General features: G+C 44.3%; 1 protein-coding gene across 3 annotated transcripts in view; it reads left to right on the plus strand.

Annotated features, from left to right (window-relative positions):
• Positions 1–26,026, plus strand: part of TMTC1 (transmembrane O-mannosyltransferase targeting cadherins 1) — a 146,840-nt gene that overhangs the window by 104,753 nt on the left and 16,061 nt on the right. For all 3 annotated transcript variants that reach the window (XM_069807624.1, XM_069807623.1, XM_069807625.1), the window contains 3 exons: positions 127–240; positions 16,137–16,280; positions 23,800–23,908. In XM_069807624.1, coding sequence (XP_069663725.1) covers positions 127–240; positions 16,137–16,280; positions 23,800–23,908 — 367 coding nt within the window. The remainder of the gene's footprint in view (positions 1–126; positions 241–16,136; positions 16,281–23,799; positions 23,909–26,026) is intronic.

Here is a 26,026-nt window from a genome sequence, read left to right on the forward strand (position 1 = left end):
GGTGATGAGGTGCTCAAAATCAGAGCAAACTTTTCGGAACAAAGGGACCGTGAGAAGAAGGTGGACCTTGGGGAAGGTGGGGTAACCTGGCCGCTAACACCATCCTGCTTCTGTTCCTCTTTGCAGCTCAGGAGTGAAGACCCTGCCCCACAACGCCAAGGTGCACTACAACTACGCCAATTTTCTGAAAGACCAGGGCCGTAATGTTGAGGCGATCTACCACTACAAAACTGCTCTCAAGTAAGTCCCTTAAGGGCCCAGTGGGGCTGTGGCCGTGCAGTGCAGCCTGCTGTTAGCCCAGCCCTTCCCTGCCAGGCATGGGGCGAGTTGCCTGCTCCTCACCCCTGGCTCCTGGGGGCAGCTCAGCTTTCGGAGGCTGGGAAAGTTCCCTGGCTCCGTGTTTGTGTGTCATTAAATGAGGTAGCCTGGCGTCCCTCCAGCTCCACGTGTGCATGTGTGTGTGTGTGCACACTTCAATATATGAGATAGAAATGTTACCATAGCTACACATTGAGCAATGAGGTGTATTTTACACAGCTGAATGTATGCTGGTAAGCAGGAGGTAGTTGTCATAAATGCATTTTCAGGTTCCTGGGCCATTTATCTTAGTAAATTGTTAATGGTGCATGTCTGGAAAATGCCAGTGCTGTAGCCATCTGAAATGCAGTAATAATAATAGTACTTACTACTTGTATTGAGGCTTCTGTCCACAGAGCTTTGCATGAACACTAAACTAATTGATCCTGAAAATGCTCCTGTGCAGTAACAGGGTAAATATCGTTACTGTGGTTTTGTACAGGGAGAAGCTGAAGCAGGAGGGTGAATTGCCTTGCCCATAGATGCATGGTAAATCTGAGCCCAGGGCTGGGCTGTAAGATGGGACATGTCCCGTGGTACCTCTGAAGGACCCTCCTGACCACGCGCGGACGGGGTTACTCCCTGCAAGCAGCATCCCTCTGCTTGCAGCTCCTGCCGGTGCTGTTAGTGCAGCTCAGCTGGGGCCTCAGTTGCTCCCTGCTGCCCGGGCAGTGCTCGGTGCAGTAAGCACGGTACCCCAGTTCCCCAAACCTCTCCTCTCTGGTCCTGGGGGCTTGGGAGAAGGGACAGGCCCCTCAGGGGAGTGGGTGCAGGGAAAAGGGCAGGGGAGAGTGGCAAGGAAAAGCAAACATGGAGGATGCAGATAATGTCTTTGGGAATAAAAGCATGTGTGGGAAGGACAGACAAGGTGAGGAGTGGCTCTGATGGACAGCAAGGGCAGAGCTCGGTTCCATAGGGCACATCAGGAGGTGCAAAAAATGTTCTTTCCTGACATGTGGTGTGGCAGGAAACTCCAGAAATTACATCTATGTTTTGTCTTCTGGCCAGCTGACAGGGTTATATGAAAGGCTCTCCAAGGGCTCCTAACCCGCCCAGGTTAAACTGGGAGGACAGGATTTCATTGTCGCTGAGGAGGGCCTGAACCTGGGAGAAGGTGATTTGTAGCTTTTTTGAGCAGCATCCTGTTCTGGTTTACCATGCTGGGCATTTAGGAAGTCATTTAGAAAAACCTCCATCTTATTTTTTTAATGTTTCCAGGAATGGAAAATCCAGCACAACCATCAATAAATTGTACTGAAGGTTAATTACCTTGGCTGTTGAAAATGTCCTCCTTTATTTTTGGTCTGATTTGTTTAACGTCAGCTTCCAGTCGTTGCATTTGTTTACACCTTTAAATGCCACACTGAATGGAGCCATTACCCCAAGTCTGTTTTCCATAGAGTGATCAACTCCTCCCTTAACCTGCTGCTTGATACAACCCACTGATGTAGCTGCTGGCATTTTCAGTGTTATGTGAGTTTTTGCAGTCCTCCAGTCGTTCCTGTAGCTAGTCTCTGAACTTTCTCCAACTTACCAGAAAATCCCATTGCAAGTTAAAAAGAAGGGGGACTAACAAAAATTATCCAAGCCCTGCAGTGAACATGCTAGTACACAGAGTGTAACGTAACTGCTCCTACCGACATTGCCTCTGCTTGTGTAAATGGGATTTGCTGACAAAAGATTTTGCTCTTCTCTAACTCAGCAGCACCCATTTATTATAATTATAATGCTGTCTTCTGCTCTGCAGTATTTCAATTATGAAAGAGTCTGTTTTGAGAACTGACCGCAAACATTCCCTCAACTTTATTAAATAGCACAGTTTGTGCTGATGGTATTGTTTATAGAGCATCCGAAGCCTTTTCGGGGCTTGGAGCCACACAGAACCAACTATGCCCTTCTCTAGGTGCTCAGTGTCTCAGTGACACCGGTGCTTGTGCTCCTCTTGCTTCAGTAATTTCAGGATTAGTTGGCTCTTTTGAAAAGCGAGGCTCTGTCCCCATCTTGCATGTTTGCTATCTGAGCCGGTAGCGCAAACCAGGAGTCGGGAGTCTCCTACTGGCTCCCTCACTGGGAAGCTGCATTACTTGGTCCCACTACCTTGTCTCTCTGCACTTAGGCTTTCCTTATTTTTACCCCTTCCCACGCCTGTAGCAGGGAAATTGCCGTGTGATAAGCAATAAACCAGCGTGCGTAGCGTGTTCTCCTGTTGAGAATTACGTTCTCTGTTTTCCCCTCAGACATGCCCCTTCTGAAGCGCCTGGGGTTGTGTGTAGGCCTTGCAGCCTCTGCCAGGTGCCTATGCGCGATGGCTGCGTTGAAGCGGTGGAGAAGGTGATGGGTGTGGGACAGGCAAGATGGTGGTGGATACAGTGGAAGACCCTAGACAGGTATCGCAGATAAGAACAGACTTCATGTCCAAGCTGTTTACCCATCCTCACGGGCTCCAGCGGTGCAATTGCTGCTCTGATTGTAGACCAATTACTCTACAATTAGAAGGAAGTAGTAGCTGTAATACTCTGACCAGGTTTTGATGGTTCAGGGTATTTTTGGCCACTGGCCTGACCTTAAAATGCAAGAACAGCTGAGAAGCTGAGGCACCACTCACTCTATGAATTTCCTCATCAGGGAGTAGGCAGTGCTAACACAACCAGCTTCCCTCATTTACCCCAGGTACCCCTCAGTGGGTGTCTGCTTTCGGGGTGAGTCCGGGTGGATCCACACTGCCCGGGTTACAGAAAATGCAAGCTACTCGAGAGGCTTCGCAATCCGGCAGCAGCACCGTCAGAAGTATGGGAGATCAAAATATCATATCTGCCTAGCGTGCAGTGAGCAGATCAGTAAGGGAATTAATAAGGAAATGGAGTGAATAAGGACACGGGCTGCCACCACCGCCACCCGGGAGGGAGCTCCTGGGAGGTGGGAAAGGGAGAGCTGCGTCGCCCTGGACCGGCTTTGTCTGAGGCACGTGGATGATGGCTCATCCATCATTCCAGCTCGCTTCTAAAGCTTGTGCCAAATTACAATGTAGGTCTGCTTGATCTCTGGTGAATGAGTCTAACTGTTTGCTAAACAAAAGTGATCCTGTCAGTCGCACTCGGCTGCTTGAACCGCTTGCAATTACCATTCCACCAACATAATGATGCGTTTCTACGAGCTGCTTCTCTGCCAGAAGTGTCGGTTGCCATGTAGCTATTTAGCGAAACAAAGGTTGCCATTGCTCCTGTGAAGTAGGCAGGTGATGTTGTAGCTATAGCTGTGGGAAAGGATGTTGAAGTGCACACGGGTTACGTAGTGAAATAATAGCAATTGAGACTAAATCCTGGGAAAGTTGATTCCCGGTGCTTTAATCGCTTGCTCCCATTCCTGCTTTCAAAGGCAGGCAGGATCCTCTGCTGGCACGTGTTGGTGTATCTCTGTTAACTTCAGGGCAGATAAATGATGGAGGAGAAGAATGTATTTTCTCTGACAGTGAAACTGCAGGGCAGGTTTCCAAGGCAAACTCAGCAGCTGATCCCGACAACCACCTGTTGATGCCATTGTAAGTGGCCTGTCAAAAAACTCATTCCTCACCACAGCCCAGGTGCCAGTGACACAACATCCTGACTTAGGTGATTAGTGCAATCTAATCATGCTGTCCAAGAGTGGGGGAAATGAAAACTGAAATGAAATGCAAAAAAGGAGAACAACATTTGGATTGGAGACGAGGAGAATGAAAAGAAAAAAAGTTCTGTGTACGTAGGAAAAGCTCCTCCTGTACGTTGGGTTCCTGAAAGGAGAATGGAAGCGGAGCCCTTCGGACATGCAAGACGAGTTACCTGTAAAGCAGACTTGATGAACAGCTGGCGTTCTGCAGTTGTAGCAGTGGGTTATAAACTTTTCAGTTTACTTTCAGTAAAACAAGAAAAACACTGCTGGATTAGACTGCTTGACTGGTTTGGCTGACATATGGTAGTGACCCCAGGAGATACTTGGGGTTTTTTTCCTGCAAAAAGTAAAGGCCAGAAATACTCAGTCTGAGATGTGAGTTGACCATGGCTACTCTGAAAGCTGGCCTTAACATTCTTGCTGCTGCTTCTGCTGCAGATTTGTGGCTGTTGCTAGGAATTTCAGAGACCCCCTGTTCCTGGAGGTCAAACAGTGCTGGTCTTATCCAAAATAAAACTTGTCTTGCCGCTGTTTTGTTTGAGTGAGAATATGAGATCATGCAACCTCATGCAAATATGAAGAACAACTCTGATGTGCTAATGAAGACATTTTTGCTGTTATTGATAGTTACCAAGCTTTTGTCTTGCTTCTCCTCAGCCTTGCTTCCTTGACGTTGCTGTTGAGACTGTTTTATTGCTCCTCAGGAATGCACATGAGCTGACATGCAGAGAGAGAAAAACAGTAGAGCCTTAAAACCCATTTGATGAACATTCGTTATGTCTTTAATAACACTTTTAACAATGGGGGGGGGAGGTGGTGGAATTCACCTTCCCTGCTGCAGTTGCACTCATTCAAAATTTTAATTCCCAAACCAGCTCTGTCTTACCGTCTGTGTTTGTTGCCAGGGCCGTGCTTCCCATGGATGGCAGATTGATGTGAGCAACAGCGGGTGAGGCTGAAGGAGGTTGCTGGGTTTCTTGCTGAAGTCGGGTGAATAAATGCGCTAACAATAGTTCTGTGCTATTCAAGCTACATTTCTGTGTTTGGCAGAAGTTCAACATCTAAAAATTCATGCTTGCACTTTTGGATATAAAAACATATAGATTTGCTCTTAATTAAAAAATGTCAGTAGAGTATTGTGTTTAAGTTAACAGTGGGGGAGAAAGAGTTATCTTTGTGTGAAGGCAGATGCTGTGACCATCAAATGATACAAAACGGTTGAATCATAACTGAATTATTTCTTCATAACTGATTTTTGCTGGATGAAAGTCACAGAAATGAACTGGGATTGGGTGACTAAAAAAGGAAAAGTGCTGGTAAGAAATAAATACAGACAGTAAGGCTGGGAGGGGGAGAGAGAGAGATTCAGGCTGGCCCTGCAAGCATCGGGCACCTCGGGGCAACCCAGAACTGCTCTCTGGGGTGTTGCTCTTTCGCAACAGAGGCATGGGCAAGTGTGTGACTGACTCTTACCATCAGCGTAATACCTGATAGTAGAGAGTCCTGCAGGAATTATCCACCGTATGTGTAATACTGTGAGTTTGTGTACATAAATGCACTGGTGTGCACACATGAGAGTGCGTACACATCTGCAGTGTGCCTGTGCGTGTACGTGTCCGTCAACAGGTTCATAGCCACAAGCTCCCCTTGGACTTTCTCTGCCAAACACTGCTGACCGAACAGAGTGGGAAGGGGACCAGCCTGCCATGCAGAAACCTCCATTCTCCCTTGTGGCATCTTCCAGAGAAGGGAGCCTCTGGGCAGCAAGCAGGAACCCTCGGGCTGGCTTTCTTTGCGTCTTGAGGAGCTGTTCTGGTGCCCAGCCTTGAGACAGAGGAGGGAGTAGGCCAGGAGGCAGATGAACCAGTATGAAAACTCTTGGTGCTGTGACATGTGTCGTCTAGCTCTTGCAGAGCTTGCAAATAATACAGCTTAGGGCATTGCTCACAGCATGGAAACTGGAAATGCTGGTTTGTGGCATCAAGAAGCGTCACGTGATCATGTTTATGTATTCTTGGTACTCGAATGCAGGCTAGATGGGGGAGGGGGGAGGAGTGTGGGTACCACATCCATATCCCTCACTGAGGGAATGAAATTGGTTCATAACATCACTGGAATGGGTAGAAAAGGAGCAAGCAGGGCTGCTCTTTTTCCTCACTCCACTTAGAAATAAAGCCCTAATGCTGTAAGGGAGACTTGGGTTTTTTGCTAAGCTTTCCCACACACCTTCCCACTGGGTTTTTATATATCTTAAATCAACAGTATCTGGGGTTGTTTAAATTCAGTTAAATTGCACTCTCCATGCAGTAAAAAAATTGTGTTCATACAGCCCTTTATGTATGTGTGTGTCTGTGTGTGTGCCTTGAAAATGCCTCTCAGCGTGGACTGCAGGTGGCCTTGGATACCATCTGTGATTTATTTCTGGAAAGAATTAAAATACCAGCACCATTTGTTAGCCTGTTTTTACAGTGAGTCAAAAATGTGCAGCAGTGCTTTGCTGTGAGTGTCAGGGCTGCATTTCCTCCCGAAACCGTGAGTGTCCTTCTGACAGTTAATGTTACTTAGGTCAGGCCCTTGGAGCAAGCCCTCTGGTTAGGCATTTGGTGGAACATCTTCATAGAGACTTCACATAATACCCTGTGTTAGTGGATGTTACAGACTTGAGGCAGATCGTGTCCAAGGAGTCAGAAACATCTTTGCGCAATGTTCTTCTGAATCGCACTTTGACAGTAGGCTTTTGGGGTAGTTGGTGCTCTTGTGTATGTATGTTGTGGCTGTCCTGAAGCTAGACAAAATTGTTGAGTGATTTAATAGTAATTGATGGCTGAAAAGGCTGCCTGATAATTTGAATCAGAGACTTAGTGGCCTTTACAACACAGTGCATAGGATGATGGCCAAATTACTTCAGCCAGTGTAATTTATTTTTGAACCTGTTCTCTATAAAGTGCTAATCCCTGCCTGTTTTGGGGTGTGCTCCACCTCTGCTCAGTTTTTCTGCTTTTTAGTGATCAAACATCAACTAAACGAGCCTTTATTTACTCAAAACCCAAACTGGTGTAAGTGCAACCATGAGCCCTGATGCAGAGGCAGTATGTGTGCAGTGTAACTGCATTGACAGCAATGGAAGCTGGATGTGCCTGCTGGGATGGACAGACATATGTGTAACTTACCCCTGGACACTGGTATTTTCAGGCAGTGTCCCTTCCTAGACCGTGGCTTCAGTCGTGGGTGCAGGTCCTTCTACACTGTCCTTCAGGGACTTACTGGCTTTTCAAATGCATCTTCCTGGAGAAGAGCCCCCATCAGCTATGAGAATGACTGCTCTATAGCCTTCCTCAGACACTGTGTCGTTGCTCTGACTGCTTACGTGTTGGGGACTGGTGCTGAAAATCTGGGGAATGGAAAATGCTTCCCTAACGAAGCTGCAAAGCTGTTGTCTTATTGGGACAAGGCATTTATTTTGATTTTTATATGGGCTATGCAGAGAGAAACTTATGGCTGTATTTTGCTGGTTTTCAAGTCTACTTTTCACATTTGTCTAATGAGAACTTGAAATCCAAGGATTAATTACTCGTTCCCACAGTCATTTCTTTTTCCCTAGCCTGCTGTCCTTGTCTTTATGAAAACTTTGCTCAAAGAATGACCAGGTAGCGCTGGTTATTGTCGTGCTAAATCATCAGAGACTTGCTTTCACTGGTCCTTACCAAGGGTCAGCAGAAAAATTGGTTCCCAGCGTACGTCTGTCAAGGATAACCTTGAGACTTTTCTGTGAAGGCTTGGCGGGAGTAGTTGAGGCACTCTGCTTATCCCCAGACTTTTGAGTGGCCCCTTTGAACAATTTGGGCAGTGCCATAATGGGAGTGCTCTGATTTACACCAAAGACTGAAGCAACCCCCAGACATCTCAGAGACAGCCGTGATCACGGTTGGCAGTATGGGGCTACACAGCTTCCTCCGGCACCTGTGAACCTTGGGAGATGACAGGCGTGATTTCACCCCATCTGCTTAGGTGAGATATATGTTGTTATTTCATCCCCTCATGTAACAGTTTGGTTGAAGAACTCACCCGATGGTCCCCTGTTTGCTATGGCGTCCCTCTAGTTTCTGTGGGCTCTGTGGAGGTGCCTGTACAGTTTGTGCTGTCTGTAAGTCAGGCGTGTCATGAATTATTAGTCGTTTGTTGGGCTTGAGAGGTTTCTGGGATTTTCAGGACTTAGCTGTATCCTGCATAAATTCCTTATGTGAGAGCATAAGCAGGCAGCCCAGTTTGATAACCTCATGTTGCCTTGGCACTGCAGGGAACATGTGAGTTTAGCAGGAAACGTTTTGTTTATTCATATTTAGCTGTGACATTGTTTGACTTAAAATCCTTTTTTTTCTCCGCAGCTTCAACACTTAAGCTTCCACCCATGCCCAAGTTCGAAAATTTAATGAAAATCCATAAATTGTACTATTGTTTAATGTGCTACAAGTTTGTTTTGTAAATGGCATGCTCCTGGATATGTTTGGTTTGGGTTGTTTTTTTTTTTCTTAATGGATGCCAGTCTCAAAGAATTCCTGGGGCTTTTGTCAATTTACAGATTAAATCTATTCAGCTTCTTTTTTTTTCACGTTTCTGTCCTGGAGGGGTTCCCCTTGATATTAGGGCACAGCACGACTGCCATCCCCTGCGCTCTGCCCATCAGCCTTGGAGGCTCACGCTGGTGAAAGAGTTTGCCGGTGGCAGGGCACCCACGAGCTGCTGTTCCTGACGGCTGGGCTGCCAGGCGGGGGGAGAAGCCACACAGCCAGGGCCTTTCTCCCTTCCACCGATCCCCGGCTGCGGTTCAGCACTTGCTGTGTGTACCGAATTGGCCTCTGGAGATCCCAGCTGAGATCAAGATCCCGCTGTGCCGGGCGCTGACCGTAGCTGGAGGCTGTCATCACCACAGAGGGCTTGTGCTGTGAGCGGAGAGGCAGTAGTATGGGGCAGGGAAGTTTCATCGTTCTCGTTTTAGTGACGGGGCACGGAGACCCTGAGAGACAGACTTGTCTCAAGCCGTGTGGGAAATGTGGCAGAGATGAGCACCGTCTCTCAGCGTCCACGTTGTAGGTGCTCAGGCCCCAAATGTGGGTGACTTCTGCCCACTAGACGGTAGAAGACGTTTGAGGTGGGCTGGCCCTCCCGCCCTTCAGCAGCAGCAGGGGGAGGACACCCCAGGTGGGTGTCTGAAATAGTGGTAGGCACTGGTGATCAGGCATGTCCCCCACTGACTGCTTGAGCGGGACCTCCATCAGGACCCGAGCCGGTCCATGTAACACCAGTGAGGACCCTAATGGGACCTGCAGAGCTGCTCAGGGATGCTCTGAGAGCCCCCGGCACCATGCTGGGGTGGGATAGCTCCCTGTCTTATTCCTAGCATTGTGTCAGGCCCTGAGCTGGACCACCTCGTAGCTGGAAAAGGGCATGATGTAATATCCAATGCCGGGCCATGCTGTGTACAGCCAGGAGCCTGGCTGCTTTGTCATGCTTTCACTGAAGAAGATTATGCCCGAGGCTTTCAAAGGAACCCAAAAGCATTAGATCTCACTTGCTTGACTTTCAATAGGATTTCCAGGGTTTTTCTGGAAGAAAAAAAAAAAAAAAGTAAAAAATCCCAGCCTGCTACAAACCTTCTGCCAAGCTGAAGGGTGTTACCTTTGAGGAAATATTGATGCAACTACTAAAACTCTTCAAGAGAAACCAGCTGCTGCTTAATACTCCAGGATCATCTCTCCTTCTATAAAAGGAATTCAAATGCTACAAATGGAAGGTCTTTTTGAAAAAGACATAGAATCTGGCTCCGTGACCTGCACATCTCCACATCATGTAGCGCAGCTCTCGGAACAAAGTACCACGCTATAGTGAGGCCATGGCCTGAGTTGTTGCCAGCACAGGATTGTTCCCTGTAGGATGACTGGTCTCTGAATTACATCAAGTCAAGTTTTAATTCAACCTGACATAGAGCTTTATTGAGAACTTACGTAAATACGTGAAAATGAGTGTGATGTAATATTAAAATTGGAAAATTGGCTTGGAGTAGTATACCAGAGTAAATATAAAACGGGCAGTGTAAAAATTTGGCACAGATGAAACATTATTCACGTAACATTCTTACTTTTGTTGGCAAAATGATGCCAATAAAATATTACGGTATGTGTTGAAATGGGACAAAACGTGCCTTAAAAACAAGTTGCCATGCTGCCAGCAAGTAATTGGGCTTGGGTAATTAAGGCCTGACTCTGCAGGCTTAATCTGGCTGAAGTGAGCCTCCTGGATGTTGAGCGTTGTGGTAGGGTCGCACAGGCACCAGGAGAGCCGAGAGCGGGTAGGAGGGAGGCATCCCGCAGTATGGAGGACTGGTGAGAGGACGTCTGTCCCAGGGCTCTTCAGCCCCTCTTCTTTTGCCAGGAGAGAGGCAACACAACCTGTTTTCTCACGGCGGCACAGCGGTGGTAATTAATCACAGCTGCTTCAAAGGTAGAGCATTCCCTGCGAGTGCTAAGTTTAAATGCATTCTTTAATCAAAAGATGCATTAACAAAAAACAGGCATGCTAGATCTCCCCAGGTGAATCAGTTGCTGATTTTTCTTTCTAGCAGAAATGAATATGCTTGGAGCCCCTTTGAATATTGTGCAAGATGATGCAGGCAGGTTTTTTTCTTGCTGCTGCTGCCGTGGCATGGCCGTTAGGTTAATGATGGCCAGCATGGCTTACAGATTTTATAATGGCTTTAAGGACTCATGTCTCAAGTCACTGGGAACGTTCTTTCAACAGGCTTATCATCGACGCTTGGAGGGTGGCAAGGGGCTGGGCAGAGCCACGGGGAGGTACTGGGATGGGGCATCAGGGAGAGTCATCTTGGTCCCTGATATCTCAGGGCTGTCTGAGCTCTGAGAAGTGGCTCTGGACTGCTTTCAATAACCCCTTTATCATGTGGTGTCCATGGGGGGCTGCCCGGACACCTGAAAGCTGGTATTGCAGCCCTTTCCATGCTGTTCCTGGCAGTTTCCCTGGCTAATTGTGCATTAGCCTGGCCCCATCCCCTGTTGCTCTCTGCCCCTGCGCAGCGATGGCTGTGCAAAACCCACATAATGCTCTTAACAGTGAGCGGGGAGTTGTCACGCTAATGCCTTTTGCCCCCTGAATACTTCTGGCACCAGCCCAAGGGCCATTTAAAGGCAGGACTGCGAGCAGAGCGTGCCAGTTGTTTAAGTGGTCTCTCTCAATCTGAATTAAAAGAATTAAAATTCTTGGTGGATTATAGGTTGTAGTCATGACAACAAATTCCCTCCCTTACTCTTTTTTTCTGAAATTGTCTTGTAGTTCAGATACGTTGCCAAACAAAACCCTTCAATTTTTTTCTTAACTAATGTTTCAGGTAATAACAGCATTAAATTAAAAAGCAAAATAAATGGTCATCAGCGTTTTGATGACTATATATGTTTTATGCCTGGTATCTTCTTGTGAAATGGGAAATCTCTTGACTGTGCGAGTCAATAAGGCTTTTTTGTTCAGTGGTATTAGAGGGAATTTCACTAGCCTAAAAGAAGCGGGGATAATTACTAACGGGAGTTCTTGTGCAGTGTATACCTGTAATAGTTAAAGGGAAAGCTGCTTAAATTTATTCTGACAATTGCAGATGCAGCACTGGAGGAATCATTTGAATTATTCATTCTGCAACAAGGAAACATCCCACTTGTCTTTTCTTTAGAAATGAAATCCCAGCCTGATTTAAAATATACTTTTATGGGTTGGTTTCCTTTTTTTTTTTAAAGTAATTTTGCCGTTTCAAGACTTCTATTATAATCACCTGTGAATGTAGGTTTTTAAAGAAAATTATTCTGATTTCTAAAAGAAAGGTGAAACTATTTTTTTACATGAACTGCTTCTTGTAGAATAAGTTTAATGAAATTCAGCTTTCTTTCATAAATAATGCAGCACTTGCATTTGATTAGGTGAAGCCTAGAGGAATTTCTACCTAATCAGATGCATAGCAAAAAGGATATTGCCTGCAGACTGTTACCATTATCAATGGTGGTGGCAAGGAAAGTACAGCTCCGTGTGTGTCCAGATTGAAAGCTTTGTTTCTTAAGAGAAGTTGCAAAACAAAGTATATATGTTCCAACTGATTCCTTGCATCTCAGAGTGTCCTGACTATTTGTAAAACAAGGTCTGGCTTCTAAGTATTATCATTATTGTGGCATGAAGAAACTTCAGGTTAACTGGAGACCGCCTGTCCTGGTTATGTGTTTCTGACCCTTCCAAGAAATAAATATATGTGGGGAAGAGACAATCTTTGCATCAGAGAGCTTATGGTCCAAATAAGCAAAGTAGACATTGGGAATAATTGGGACCAATTCCAAAAGTCTTGAAAAACAGCACAAACCTCATGATACCATAAAAAATAGAAAAAAAAGATGTACGTGTGCCTCCATTCATTAAAACAATAGATCACATACAGCAAAAAGCAAACCAGTTTGCAAATGGTGTATCTGCAAGTTTTGCAGAAACATTTTGAGAGTTCTTGAGTAAATGTTGCTTTAATTAGTCACTTGTGGTCAAGTTTTATGCTGTTCTGTAAATCCAGCCGCAAGACTTTGTTCTAGTCTGTTTTTATCCCCAGGAAGCTGTTACTAACAGCAGGGGGTGTGCGTGAACAGAGGGTAGTTTGAATAAGGCCTTTAGTCAACATCCATATTAATAAATAAAAAAGGGTCTGGTCTCCATTCTCTAGCCCTGAGGCCAACTGGCATAAATTGACCTGCAAGTATTCCATAAGTGTTTGTATCCTCTGAGAGACAGCGGCTGAGCCCAAGCTGGCTTTTGGGACCAAACCCTGGTCTGGGTTCAGCCCTGGACCACGCCTGGGAACTATTTGTGGCTGGTGTGAAACTGTTAGGGATCATGTTAACAATATAACAGCGTGGATGGTCATGGGCTCAGCCTCTGGGTCTGGTTACTTTCCTGGAGGTGACGCTCTCTTAGGGCTTGGTTATGCTCTCTGCTGAACTCAGTTGAGTGGCATCTTGCTCTACTGCTGTAATAAAGTAATATTTTAAATAAAACTATAAAGAACTGAACCCTGACGGCAAAGCCCAACACCACTGCCTTATCTCACTGTGCTCAGATTTTTCTCTTAACGTTTGTTCAGATATGTAAAATTGCAAATGTTGGAAGTTCTTCAGGCCAGATGCTAAGCGGGTTTAAGCTGACAATTCGTGCTAGCTGAGGTTCTGTTTTTTCACTTATATTTCTTGGAAAGGGCAATGAGATGTAATGAATAAATGTAAAACACAAGAAATAGAGCCCAAGATACATGGGAGACGTGCTTGCATCCTGTGATTTGCTGTCGAGAGGGTTTAGCTCTGAGCTCAGAAGTGTATTTATGGAGCTGCTGGTCAGAACTGTGTAATTTAAAGGTGAAATCAGTTCTCTTTTTTTAATCTTGAGTTTTCATTCCTCTCCAAATTGGTGCAAGTGGATCTCCTGGGCCTACATTGTCATGGGAGCACTAGAGGCCAAGAACAGAATTAATTTCTGGAAGTTTGAGAGCAAAACCATCAGGTTTAGGCCTGTAAAATGTTAATCTGTTTCTGACTTTCCCAAGAATTGTCTGAAATACTTTTGCCCACTCATAACTCAAGCGACTTCATGTGAGATATTAGAGCTGGTTTTATGTGTGAGTACTGACAGAAGTAGTGCACAGCTTTTATCATACCCAACTGGAAAAAAAGCCTCAAAAATATAACTCCCAGACCTTTTTTTGGTCCAAAACAATGTCAAAATGCCATGGAAGAAATGGGAAACAAGGCTGAGCCCTCAGTCATTTGCCCTAAGGTAGATAGGATGTTCTTTGCTCAAGATCCTGGTCAAGTTATCACACAGAGCTGTGTCCCAAGTGCTGAAGAGCAAGCAAGCTTGGTCCTTTCCATTGCTCCCCTGCTGTTGCTGTGGAAAGCGTTTGTTCCAGCCTGCTTCAGCTGCGGAGGCTTAGCCTTGATCACCAGTGGATTTTAGGGCGAAGGTCAAGACTCAACACTATACCCTCATCACCGTCTTGTCCTTTGCTGATGCTTCTCCAAGCACAGGCAGCCTTTCACATCCCGAAACACATCGGGCTCACTGGGTAGCTTCAGTGATGGAAAGTGATACTATTTCTATGCCAGCTGCAGTCTCACCATGAATTTCCTATTCTTTGCTCCTCTGTGACTAGATCAGTTAGGGAGCTCTTCAAAAATCACTCTAGCAGCGAATGTGGGTAGCGTGGGTGAATGGAGACACAGGGCGCCGCACCTGAGGGCTTGCAGCAGGAGAAGCGGTTACCTCTGAGAGACGGGATGCTTTTCTGTATGGGAGGGATGTTGAGAGAGTGTGCCGTCATTAGTTACTATGAGTGGTGGACACTACATTTATCTTTTGTCATTGTAATACGCTAAGTTTTAAAAAACATATATGGCTGCATCCTTGAATGATCTCTCCTCAACTATGTGGCTTTGCAATCCTTGTCTGCTAGACTTGGTGTTGGGTGGAAAAAGGACTTTGGGCTCTTCTATTACTTAGTTGTAGGAAGCATCCTGGGTTTGTTACCAGTGCATGTCCATTTCTCCCGGAGTTCCCTTGTGTGTTCCCAGCTTCAGCCCCAAGTAAGATCTTGCCAAAATCACTTATGTGCTGTGGAGCGGAAATGTGACTGATACAAATGTTGCAGCAGTGTATAAAATGCTAAATTATTCATGGTACTTAAGCACAGAAAATCCCAGGGCTGAACTGACATAATGAAAAACTCCAGGCAAAAAACCCCCACCATGGAAAGTCTTAGATTAAAAACAGTTGCAAACTTTAGAGTCAGACTATATTATAGAGTCATAATCCCTTCTTCCTTTAAATGCCCCTCCTGATGTTGTACCCTGGGCTGTCATAGCCAACTACTTTTAATGTCATTATCCACATCACTTTCCCATGAACAGGGACCTAAGGCAAAGAAATGTCAGATGACTTGTCCTCATCTGAAATAGAAAATCTGCAGTGGCAGCGGTATTTGCAACTAGGTCTTCTCAAACCAAAGCCTTGACCATGTTAACCCGCTTCCTCCCCATCATGAATGAAGTGATCATCTGGAGGAGTTCTGTGGGCAAGCACCTGCGCACCATTTCATACCAGGGCATCAGACATACTCACACAGCTTGCCTGGGACCTCTGTGGGCTACCGTCATAGTTGTATTTCTTTATCATAATGAACCTCAGTTTTCACCCCTCTGTGACACAAAGGGTCCTGTGTGCTAAATCTTGCCCTGGACCACTTTCACCTCTGGAGTTTTCTGATGAAAGACCTGCAAACGAAAATATTAATGTAGGAGCACAACTTTGAGAATTTAAGCAGCTGAATGGACCATGATGTTGTTCTTAATTTATGGAGAATTTTAACAGAGATGCACTGGGCCCAATATGTAGTGTTATAACTGAAACAGGTAGATGTAAAGATCAACAGATCAGTTAAAACGAAAACTGAACCAAGTGGTAAAAAAATACAACTAGAAGCTTAGGGAATTCATACTGTTAAGCAGTCTGTTTCCAGATTTTTTTATCATTTTGCTTGGTCCTGAAGACATTGTTCAACAGCTGATTTCAAGTTTCCTTTTGCACTTTGTTACCACTTTTATTGTGGAAAACTGATTTAAAAAACCAAAACAGATCAACTTAAACAGTGTTGTGTTGGTTTCTGTATATGTCAAAACATATTTCCATTGGAAACATTTTTGACAAAGCCCTTCTTGCTTGTTTGAAAAACATTTTGAATAAAAACGTTCAAGCTGCTTTAGTCACTTTGCCTTTTGCTTGGAGGGTAAAATAGGCTTTCAAAACTGTTCAATGTTCCCTTTTGCATGGAGGCATGCAGGAACTGTAGGAGAAGATCTGATTTGCAATCTCTTTGTGAGTTGAAAAGGTTCCTCAGGATCCCATCAGGACCTGCAGCAAATGAGGGGAAAGCAGTGTTTCCTAGCTGGCATCCTTCCCTTTACCAAGTGCTGAACAGCAGTGGTGGCAACATCAGTGACCTCAGCTTTATTTGCCAATTAATGAGTGTCTGTAACTTGATATTTCATTTTTCCTAGACTGTACCCTCGTCATGCAAGTGCTCTCAACAACTTGGGAACGTTGACCAAAGACGTGGTGGAGGCAAAGGACTACTACAGACGGGCCCTTCAGTTAAACCCTCAGCACAATCGAGCTCTCTTCAATCTCGGCAACCTGCTCAAGTAAGTTGAACACAGAACTGGCACCAAGGAAATTCACATTCTTTCTATGCACATTACCAAAGTAGTTTTTTCTGCCAACTGGTAAAGGAATGGCGTTATTTCTTATTGCCGACCTAGAGTGCCGGCACAAAGGTGAGGCTTAGTTTGGATATCCTTATGCTGTCTGCCACATCACTTCAGGTGCTGTTTACAATTGTGTTTCAGTTGGAGGGAATTCACTTGTTCTAAATCAGGCATCAAAAATGAGGTGCCTAAACCCAACTAGTCATCTGAGATTCCCATCTCGGTGGAGAGGTGTAAGCCTTTCCAGTGCAGTAAGCCATGTTATTCAAAGACAGGCATCTGATGCAAATCTAATAAATAACACAGATCCAACAAATCCCTCTCTGCAAGTTCCCACTTCTCTTCATTAGCTGTATGGGAAGGTCGATGCGTAGTTTAGGCATAAGCACCTAACTCTGAGATGCTCAGAGCAGCAGAAGGTTCATCCCATTGCAGAGCGGGTGGGTCTGGATTTGAGGGGAAAGCTGGTTTACATCCCTATATGGTTACTCTGCTGAGCAAGAAAACAAGTTAATCAGCTCATAATTTCATTCGTTACTTCTAGTGTCAGCCTTTAGCAAGGAGAATAGCAGACGATCATAATCATGCAAATTAATTTAACTAACCTTATCTAAAGACTGAACTTAAAGATCTACACAAGCAGCTTTGCCCATATGATGAGATCTGCTAGGGGTGCAATTAAAAAAAAGTAAAATATCTCTATTCCTGCATTGCTGTTTTGCACCAGCAAAAAAAAATGCCTTGTTTTTGTGAGGATAGCGTGTTATTTGCTGACAGAACTGCATAAACTACAGCAGTAGAAGTACACTTTTGCTGATATAAACTGCACCTATTTTGCTGGTAATAGGTCTCTGGTAAATCTTTTAGAGTAGCTTGGGCTTTAGTGTTGGACAGGTTTTAAAGTAGCACTGTCTCATCAAAACGTACTTGAGCTCTCTGGTTCTGAAATGTTACTCTGAGTGTATGTGACGGATATTAAGTGGATTGCTGAAGTTCTGCCTGGTCTGTTCGGTAGCAGAGAAGTTATCAGAATAATATTACAAGTAAACCTGATGGTTTGAGGTTAGAATATGGCAGATGAGTAATTCTTAAATAGAAAGTAGGTGAGTGCTTTACTGGAAATACTCACAAGAAAGGAAAATGGTAAAGACAGTCTTATTGCAAGAGAAATGGAAAGTCTTTGTATTATTCATCAGATTTGGTTGATTGAAATTAATCTTGGGTAGCAATGGTGTTTAAAAATACATATTGTCCTTTTAATCCATCATGTTTGCCTTAGTTATTATTCTCTGTGATATTTTTTTTTAATGTAAAATATTAATACAAAAGGACGTAAACCAGAAGCAGCACCAGGACATGTCAATAATGCTTAAATCTGGCCTGTTGATGGGCTCTTATGACCCAGCAGATGGGTAGAAACTGGATTTGTTGCACTGGCAAAGCACAAAGGAGACATGTGGGAAAATCTCTTAGAAGTGCTGTTTGTTTTGTGTGCAATATGTCATGTTTTTCTTAATGTGATAGTTAAGATATTGTGTGTCCTGTTGGACTGTATGTGCTCTGCATCCTTCTGTGTTGCCATATATTGTGGTATGTTAAAGGTGTGTGATGCTTGTGCTAAACGTGTTAAAAGAAAGGGCTCAAGTTCCACCTGCCCTTTTCCTACACCCATTTGCTCCCATTTTCTAGACTTTTTTTTAGGCTTCTAAAACAACCTAGTGCACCTGGACACACCAGTAGTATTAATTATAATGGAAACTGGCTGTTCTCCTCTCCCTATTCAGCTTTAAAAAACCTGCTAAAACATAGGTAGAGTTCATGGTGGAGGGATTAGCACATATGTAAAGCAGATAGTGTGCAGGCAGATCCTATATGAATGTCTCTCCTAAAACACTAGTCCAAACCACTTTGCCAGGACCTTTCCTGGATCATCCATCAACTTACAAGGGATCATCAGCCATGCTGGAGCACGAGGTGACTTGTGAGATGACCAGACGGGAACGAGGCAGAGATTTCAAGCTCCCCTTTCCTACAGCTTTGTCTTTATTTATGTTTTCTACCTGGCTCTCCAAATTATCCTTTCATATATATGTATATAGGGCAACCAGTATTCTGCAGACACTAAATGCTACTCTAATATAGGTAATAAATGAAAATCTGCAGAGTATTACAGGCAGATATTACTTTCTGGCTGTGCTATGAGACATTACGGGGAGTGTTTTGATTTTTAAACATATGGCAGAGAGACAATAAATGGTCAAGCCATAAAAGCATTTTCTGTCCTCTTTGCAGAGGCTTTAGTGCATAGTGCAGATCAGGAAGAGCTGGATCTGCAACACTTAAGGCACGTCCAGTAACAGTGCTACTTGTACTGGGACACGTAATGAAACCGTCTGGCATGGGGAACTCCCAGTTGAATTCTGCTGATTTCCTTTTACCCACCCCTGCTCATAGCGTAGAAATCTGATGGCGGATATTAGATTTCACCTCCTCTGGAGTGCTGGGAGAGGGGAACTCCAGGATTTTGGAAGGATGGGTTTGCTATTCCCATGTGGGAATCTGCCTCTTGTTATTCCCTGTAAATAAGCTCTCTATTTACGCATCTATTGCTTGTGATTTAAGCTTGAGTAAAAGTCTGGTTTGAGGACCACAGGGTGGAATTTTTAAGGTTTTTTTCTGCGGAAGTCCTAGATGAAAAAGGATGTTTCCATTTTCTGTTTGCACATAATGAAGACAGCTATGTGCCAGAAGATGAATGTTCTCAGGAAGCATTGCAGGGTAATGGCTGAATAAGCCTCTGGTTTTGTTTACATATCCTAAAATAAAGTTGTATGTCATCATTTTCTTGCCTAATATAAATATTGGAGAGTAGATAATTAAACAATGCCAACAGATATCTTAGTTAAAATAGACCCAAAAGATGGCCTACCTAAAAGTGAGAAATCTCTTTCTCTGCTTTTGTGGTCCGTGACCAGTGACACAGAGCAGCCTGATGCTGCTTTCTTGTGTTTTGGTTTGAAGTTTCCCATTATATAAATATTTAAGTTCTCTATATAGGTTCAGTTTTGTTGAGATACAGCTTGAAAAAACTGAGATAAATATCCTTCAGAATACCTCACAAATTTATAGCCTGTGGGATATTCTGTAAAGACACAAGAAATAAAATATTATGAACATTTGAAGTAAATATTTATCTTGGCTTTCTATTGCAGGAAGAATGGGAGAGAACCTCTTATTTGCGGTACTGTATCTATCCATACCTAAAGCACTCCAATATTCAGTACACTGTTTCTTATGAAGAAAAGCCTCATAACTCTTACGTGCTTTGAGAGTGTTATGGCTTCATTTTCGAGGGGAAAGTGAAATGCCTGGAAACACTGTGCAATGAAATCTTGAGTTTATTCAAAGGACTGATTCTCTTCTGAATGTAGAGTAACACACAATGTGTTCTGTGTGTTTGTTGCCATGATTTAGTCCCAAGTTTAGCAAACCCATCTATTCAGAGGAAGGAGGACTATCTGCCCTCTCTGATACAGGCTTCTGGATATGTATGTATGTGAATGTGCTGACACAGGCTTGTGTAACTGTCTGAAGATGCTGAAAAACATCAGATAGATATTACGTATATCGAGATTTAAGATCTTTTAGAGAGTGAAGCATTCCTCCCTTCCATTCAAAGAAGCAAACTGAGTGATAATATTCAGGGATACTGCATCTGGCTTTCTGGATGGTCTCTGGTTAGGATACTCTTGTGTTACATGAAGTGCTGTTGTTATCTGTCAGTATCACATGTTGTAGCCTGTTTGGGGGAAAAAAACCCAAATCAACCAAACTCTGGCAGTGTCAAATTTACAGTAGATTCAGAAAATAACTTAGGTTGGAATGGACCTCTGGAGATGATTTGGTCAAGCCCACTACTCAGAGCAAGTCTAATTGGATCAGGTTGCTCAGGGCTGTGTCCTGCTGAATCTTGAACACCTCCAAGGACAGAGATGCCACAATCTCTCCATGCAACCTGTTTGAGTGTTTGACCACCCTCATGGTGAAAAATATTTCTCTGTACATCTAATCAGAATTTCCCATGTTCTTACTTGCATCTGTTGCCTCTTGTCCTGTCACCGTGCACCTCTGAGAAGAGTTTGGCTCTGGCTTCATTGTATCGTCTGACCTGGTAGCTGCAAGCAGCACTGAAGCCACCCCTGAGCCTTCTCTTCTCCGGACTGCGCAGACATGGCTTGCTTAGCTTCTCCTTGATGCAACAGGTACTCTAGCCCTGACCTTCTTTAGTAGCCGTCTGTTGGGCTTCCTCCAGTAAGTCCATGCCTTTCTTGCACTTGGGAGCCCAACTCTGGACAGACGTTGCTCCAGATGTGGTCTCACAAGTATCATATAAGGTGGAGAGATCACTTCCCTAGACCCACTGTTGGCCTTCTTTGCCATGTAGGGTACATTGCTGGCCCATGATCAATTTGTTGTCCACCAGGACCCCAGTCGTCCCCCAACCTGTGCTTGTGCATGGGGTTATCCCACTCCGGGTGCAGGACTTGCAGGACTTTTGTTGAACTTCCTGAGGTTCCCATTAGACCCGGTCCCTCTGAAAAGCATCCCTGATGTGCAGAATATTGCCCACTCCCCCACTTTGGTGTCATCCACATGGTATAGATGAATGGCAAAGGAATGCATCTAAATTATCTGAATCAGTTTTAAACTAGGGAGTTGAGCAGGCTTAGAGGCTTCCTTTCATACAGTTGGAGTTAGACACTGCAAGCTCCCCTTGGATTATGGTGTGAAACCAAGATGAGATGTTCAGAACAGTTGTGGAGCCCTTGTTTGAGTTCTGGCTTTAATGCAGTCAAACTAACTTCACAAAATAAAACAAATCTTGAAAGTTAAAAAGTCCTCTAGAGCAGTAATTCCTAGGTTACTTTTTCTGTTGCAAATGAAATTTGCTCCAGTGCTAACAGCCCACACACAGACCCATGCATCACCAGACTTCTGCGGGATGGTTTAAGCTGATGCTTCTCCAACTGCAGGGCACTTGCAAAAATATGGAAGAGATGCTCCTGGTGGAAAGAGCTGTTCCTTGCTCTTGGCTCAGACATGCTGATTGTAGAGGGGAGGCTGGGGACTCAAGTGGAAGAGGGAGTCAGGAGAGGGCATTGTAAGGCAAGGTAATTTGGGGAAAAATTGGATTAAGTGATCATAGACTCCTCATGTCAGTTGAATTTGTTCCTCTCTCTGTCACAGCAAAAGTATACATTACCTAGCTTTTCCTGCTCCAGATCCCCAGTTTACAGTAAATTAGTGTATCGGACTGTTCTTCCAATGCTCTGCACTCTCCCAAATTGCATGAGACTGATATAAGCGACGGCCATGATCCTGCAAAGCATTGGCCTTGATCCAGGAAAGCACTTCAGTCAGTAATTAATTTTCAACTTGCATACATAAAAATCAAGTACGCGTTTAAGTGCTTGGCCAGAGCACTTGGTATCTTGCAGGCCTGAGTCCTCTGAGAAACTACTGGATCTGCTTTTTTTAATATAATTCAGTCTGTCACATAAAAAGACGCCATAATCTTTCCCTCTCTAGCCCCACTTTCAGGAGACAAACATTGTTCTTGGATCAAACGGGGAAAAAAAAGGCCATTTTATAAAAAAGGGTAATTAAGAGGGCTGCTCCATGTTCAGAGTGCATGCTTGTGGTTAATGGGAACTTTTACTGCTGCTGAGTGGATCACTTAATCCTTTTATTTCTGTAGCTGGCATTTCCTAAATTTTTTTTGCCAAACATCAATACCTTTATAAAGCAGTCATCTGTTTTTGATTTATAAAAGTGTGTCATGAAACTCCAGCCAAGGGATCCAAAAGTTCTATAAATTGACAAGCTAGCTAGTCTTTAATTAGTTCAGGAGAAAAGTGGTTCTTTATTTGTTTTTGCTTCATTCGTGTAATTTATATGGAACACCACTGGAAGAAGAAAAAGACTAGCACAACTGGTTTTACTTAGCTTAATGCACAGGCAAAATACTCTTCCAGTTACACAACTAGAAAGGGGAAAAGTCTGCAAAGCCACATATATTATCAGCTGAAATTTGCACCTTATAAACAAGATCTGGTTACTTGACCATGTCACTCAGATGAAATCTAAGGCCAAAGCAGCAAGGTGTTCACATATTTTCTGTGTCCCAGAGCCCTTTGTTTCTTTTTGTAAGCCCTGCTATTCATATTCTTTGTACACCCAACACAAGGAAAATGTTGTTCCAGTCCAGCTAAACATCCTTAGATGTTTGTTCAGGAAACCTTCTCATTTTTCCAAGGAAAGAAATACAGAGCAATACTGGAGAAATTGTAGCTCAAATAAATAAACATCCTTAGATTTTTGTTCAAGAAACCTTTTCCGTTTTCCATGGCAGTAAATGCAGAGCAACACTGGAAAAAGCCTAGCTCATCAGCATAGCCATCTCTCAGCTACCTATCTCATAATCCTTAGGATCTGAGAACAGACTCCTCTAGCCTAATGATCCACTTGCTAAGGAATTATTTAGAGATCCCAGGCAGATTTAACTTAGTGATATTTTAATTTCAAAGTATTAATTTAACTAAGTCAAAAGTGGATCTATAACAACACTTGCTGTCTAGGAACATGCAAAGAGTCTGCAGGAATTTTTTTAAGGAAATGCAAATGTTTTGGTGTCTCCAACCTACTGATGTGAGAGCAGGGCTGGTGAGAGCAAATGTCCTGTTGCCAGCTCAGTCAGTGCCTCAGTGACATGACTGGGGCCAGACCTCCAGAAGCTGATTGCAAACGCGGTGTTACCCTGACAGCATCCCTTCCTATAGGGCATGTGACTTCCCAAGGACATTGCTGGAAGGGTCTTGTGCAGTACTTCATGCCTGCAGACACTTTTGCTATCTTGTTCTTCATGTATCCTTAATTTCTGATGGGATGAATGGGGCAGAATTTGATGTATTTGCCATAAAGAGAAATATTGAGAGGAGATGTACAGTAGGACTGGAGAATTTTACAAGATCTAGTGGTTATGACTCAACAGACAGAGCATGTGGCCTGTACTGCTTGCCTGATAGCCAAAATAAAATACTTTTTACTCCTCAGTGTGTGGGGTTGAGGAATACTGTTTTGGGGGTGTTTTGTGTTCACTGGGATCATTGCATAGTGCTCAGTATGACAATCACCAGAATAGCAGACCAAACAGCAGATTCATTAAAGCCGATGTCCTCCCAACCCCTGAGAATAACATATGGAAACAGCGATGGGCCAAAGAGGTGCTGGGTATGCACACTGTGGAGAGGAAGCACGAGTGAATCATTTCGTCTTTGTTGAAAAGGTCAAGTTGGGAACTTTCACATCTCTTTAAAGTAGTTAATCAGTGGGATGACCTAAACATGTGCTTACAAGAATGTTTCTTTCTTTTTTTCCCTCCTTCCCTGTGCTGCAGGTCCCAGGGGAAGAAGGAGGAAGCTGTAATCTTACTGCGGGACTCCATTAAGTATGGCCCAGAGTTCGCAGATGCTTACTCAAGCCTGGCCTCGCTGCTAGCTGAACAGGTAACGGGCATCACTTGAACTCTCGTGCCTTCTGCATGTGTGCATGCACTGCTGCCGCAGCCGCATCACCTCCTGTGCGTCCCAGCGGAGCACCCTCGCCTTGCACACGTGCGGTGGCACGCGTGGGTCTGCGGCTGTCTGCAGAGAGCACTTGGGCTGCTTTAGAGATGACTTTTTCAAGATGGGAGGCAACTCATTTGCAGTGAGTAATTACACCCACATGATGTGGCTCTGAATTAAATCACTGTTGAAGTTGTGAGTAAATACCCTCTCTGCAGCTCCCCGCGTCTATGGCGAAGTCTTAATCCATTGCACCTTGAATGTTGTGACAGCAGAACAGGCAAGCGCTTCCCCCTCAGACACACACGCCTACACCTTAAGATTTCATAATAAATCACTCCAGAGCTAGGAAATGTCAGAAACCAGGTGGCCTCTGCAGCCCAAATTCTGCCCCTTGCACGCACACATTGGAATATGGCCCTTAATTACCGTGGTAGGTGATCACATAGAGGGGCTGGGAAGGCTTGCTAGCTTTACGTTGCTCTTAATGAGCAGCTGTTCAATATTTTATTTAACCTCATTGTTCAATATGTGCCCCCAGGCCTTATTTACTGCGCACGGCCCAGGCTGCACTCTGGAGGCAGGATTACTCATTTCCTCTCAGGCTTGTTCCCCATGCTCATTACTCAGGGCTCTCCCTACTCTGTAGTTAGGTAGTTTATTTCTACAAGGTCCCTGTGAAGTGAAATATTGTCCCCATGGAGGGAAAGGGAAGTTGAGGCACAAAAAGCTTGAGTTCAGAAGAAGCCACAAAGTGTGGGTGCCCACGTCGAGACCACCAAGCCCTGCTTTTCTCCACGCCTGTAGCAGCATATGAGGGATGCTGTGCTTTGGGTGTTGCTCCCACAGGCTGCGGCCACAACCAGTGGCCCCAGTATGGGGCTATGGGGGTGGGTGAAGAGGTCCTTGTAACTATACAGCTCCAGCACACCTCTGCAAACTTTTTGAAAACTGATGTTTTTTTCTCCCCCAAGGTTCAAATCTAACTGTTCCATAGCACGGGGTGCTAAAGCTTTCTTAAAACATGGCCAAATGCAAATACAGACAAACGAAAAGAGTGTCATCTTTCACTGTTTTCCATTAAGCGGGTTAGTGAAATCTCTTTGTAAGGGAAGTGGGTAAATGTCAGCAAAACTACAAGCAGAGGTCTTGTTCTGGTTTAGGCTTCTTTAATGATGTAGGCACTCTGCAAAACTCACGTATGATATATGTGGATTACTGAAAGATGTGCTATTTTATTCTCCCTTTTAAGTGACTTTCAAATATTTGAATATTATCAATATCAGCTGCAGGGACCTAGAAATATAGTGTATAAATTGAAGGAAGAGCCTCGTTGAATGGGAGCTGTGTTTTGAATAAGCCTGTCAATGAAGGGTCTCCTGTAAGTGTCGGAAATGAGTCCTCTACAGTAATACCTGGTTTTAATATTAATTGAGATTATTAATTAGAACAATCAATTGTAAGGTCAACAGAGCAATAAAACCATTATAGAGTCCCGAGGCCTTCTGCCCAAAGCAAATGCCATTAGTAAGTCCAGCAATAATTCATCTACTCTTACGTATAGATTGTTCATCTTGTGAATTGAGTAAGTGGTAGGGGAAAAAAGATAGTACAATTTCCTCAGAAAAGAGCGATTTCCTGCAGGCTTTTAACACCTTCTCATGTTCAGCCACAGCAGATGACTACCTGATTGTGCAGCTCCTGCCTTGCACGCCCATCCTAGTGACGGCAGTAGGGGCTGTCCTACAAATAGGTGCTGCTGCCCGTGGCTGTGGGCTGCAGAATCACGCCCTAGTGCTGTGTGCTTCCTGGAGGGGTACAGGCAGAAGTTTTGGCATTTTCACACCAAAGGATGATGACAGGACCCCATTTTTCGGTTTTGGGTTTTCCTCTTTGTCCAAGCAATAGTGTCCAAAATGGCTAAATGTTACAAACCTGTTTTTCTGTCTACTTGTGGCCCGGAGTCTGTCTCACAGCTATAGGGGTATCTGATGCCAGGCAGTATGCCGTAGGCTACATGGACAGCATTGCTATGGAACTTTGGGGAAGGGAGCACAA

The sequence above is a fragment of the Haliaeetus albicilla genome, chromosome 19, assembly GCF_947461875.1.
Source record: "Haliaeetus albicilla chromosome 19, bHalAlb1.1, whole genome shotgun sequence".
Lineage (NCBI taxonomy): Eukaryota > Metazoa > Chordata > Aves > Accipitriformes > Accipitridae > Haliaeetus > Haliaeetus albicilla.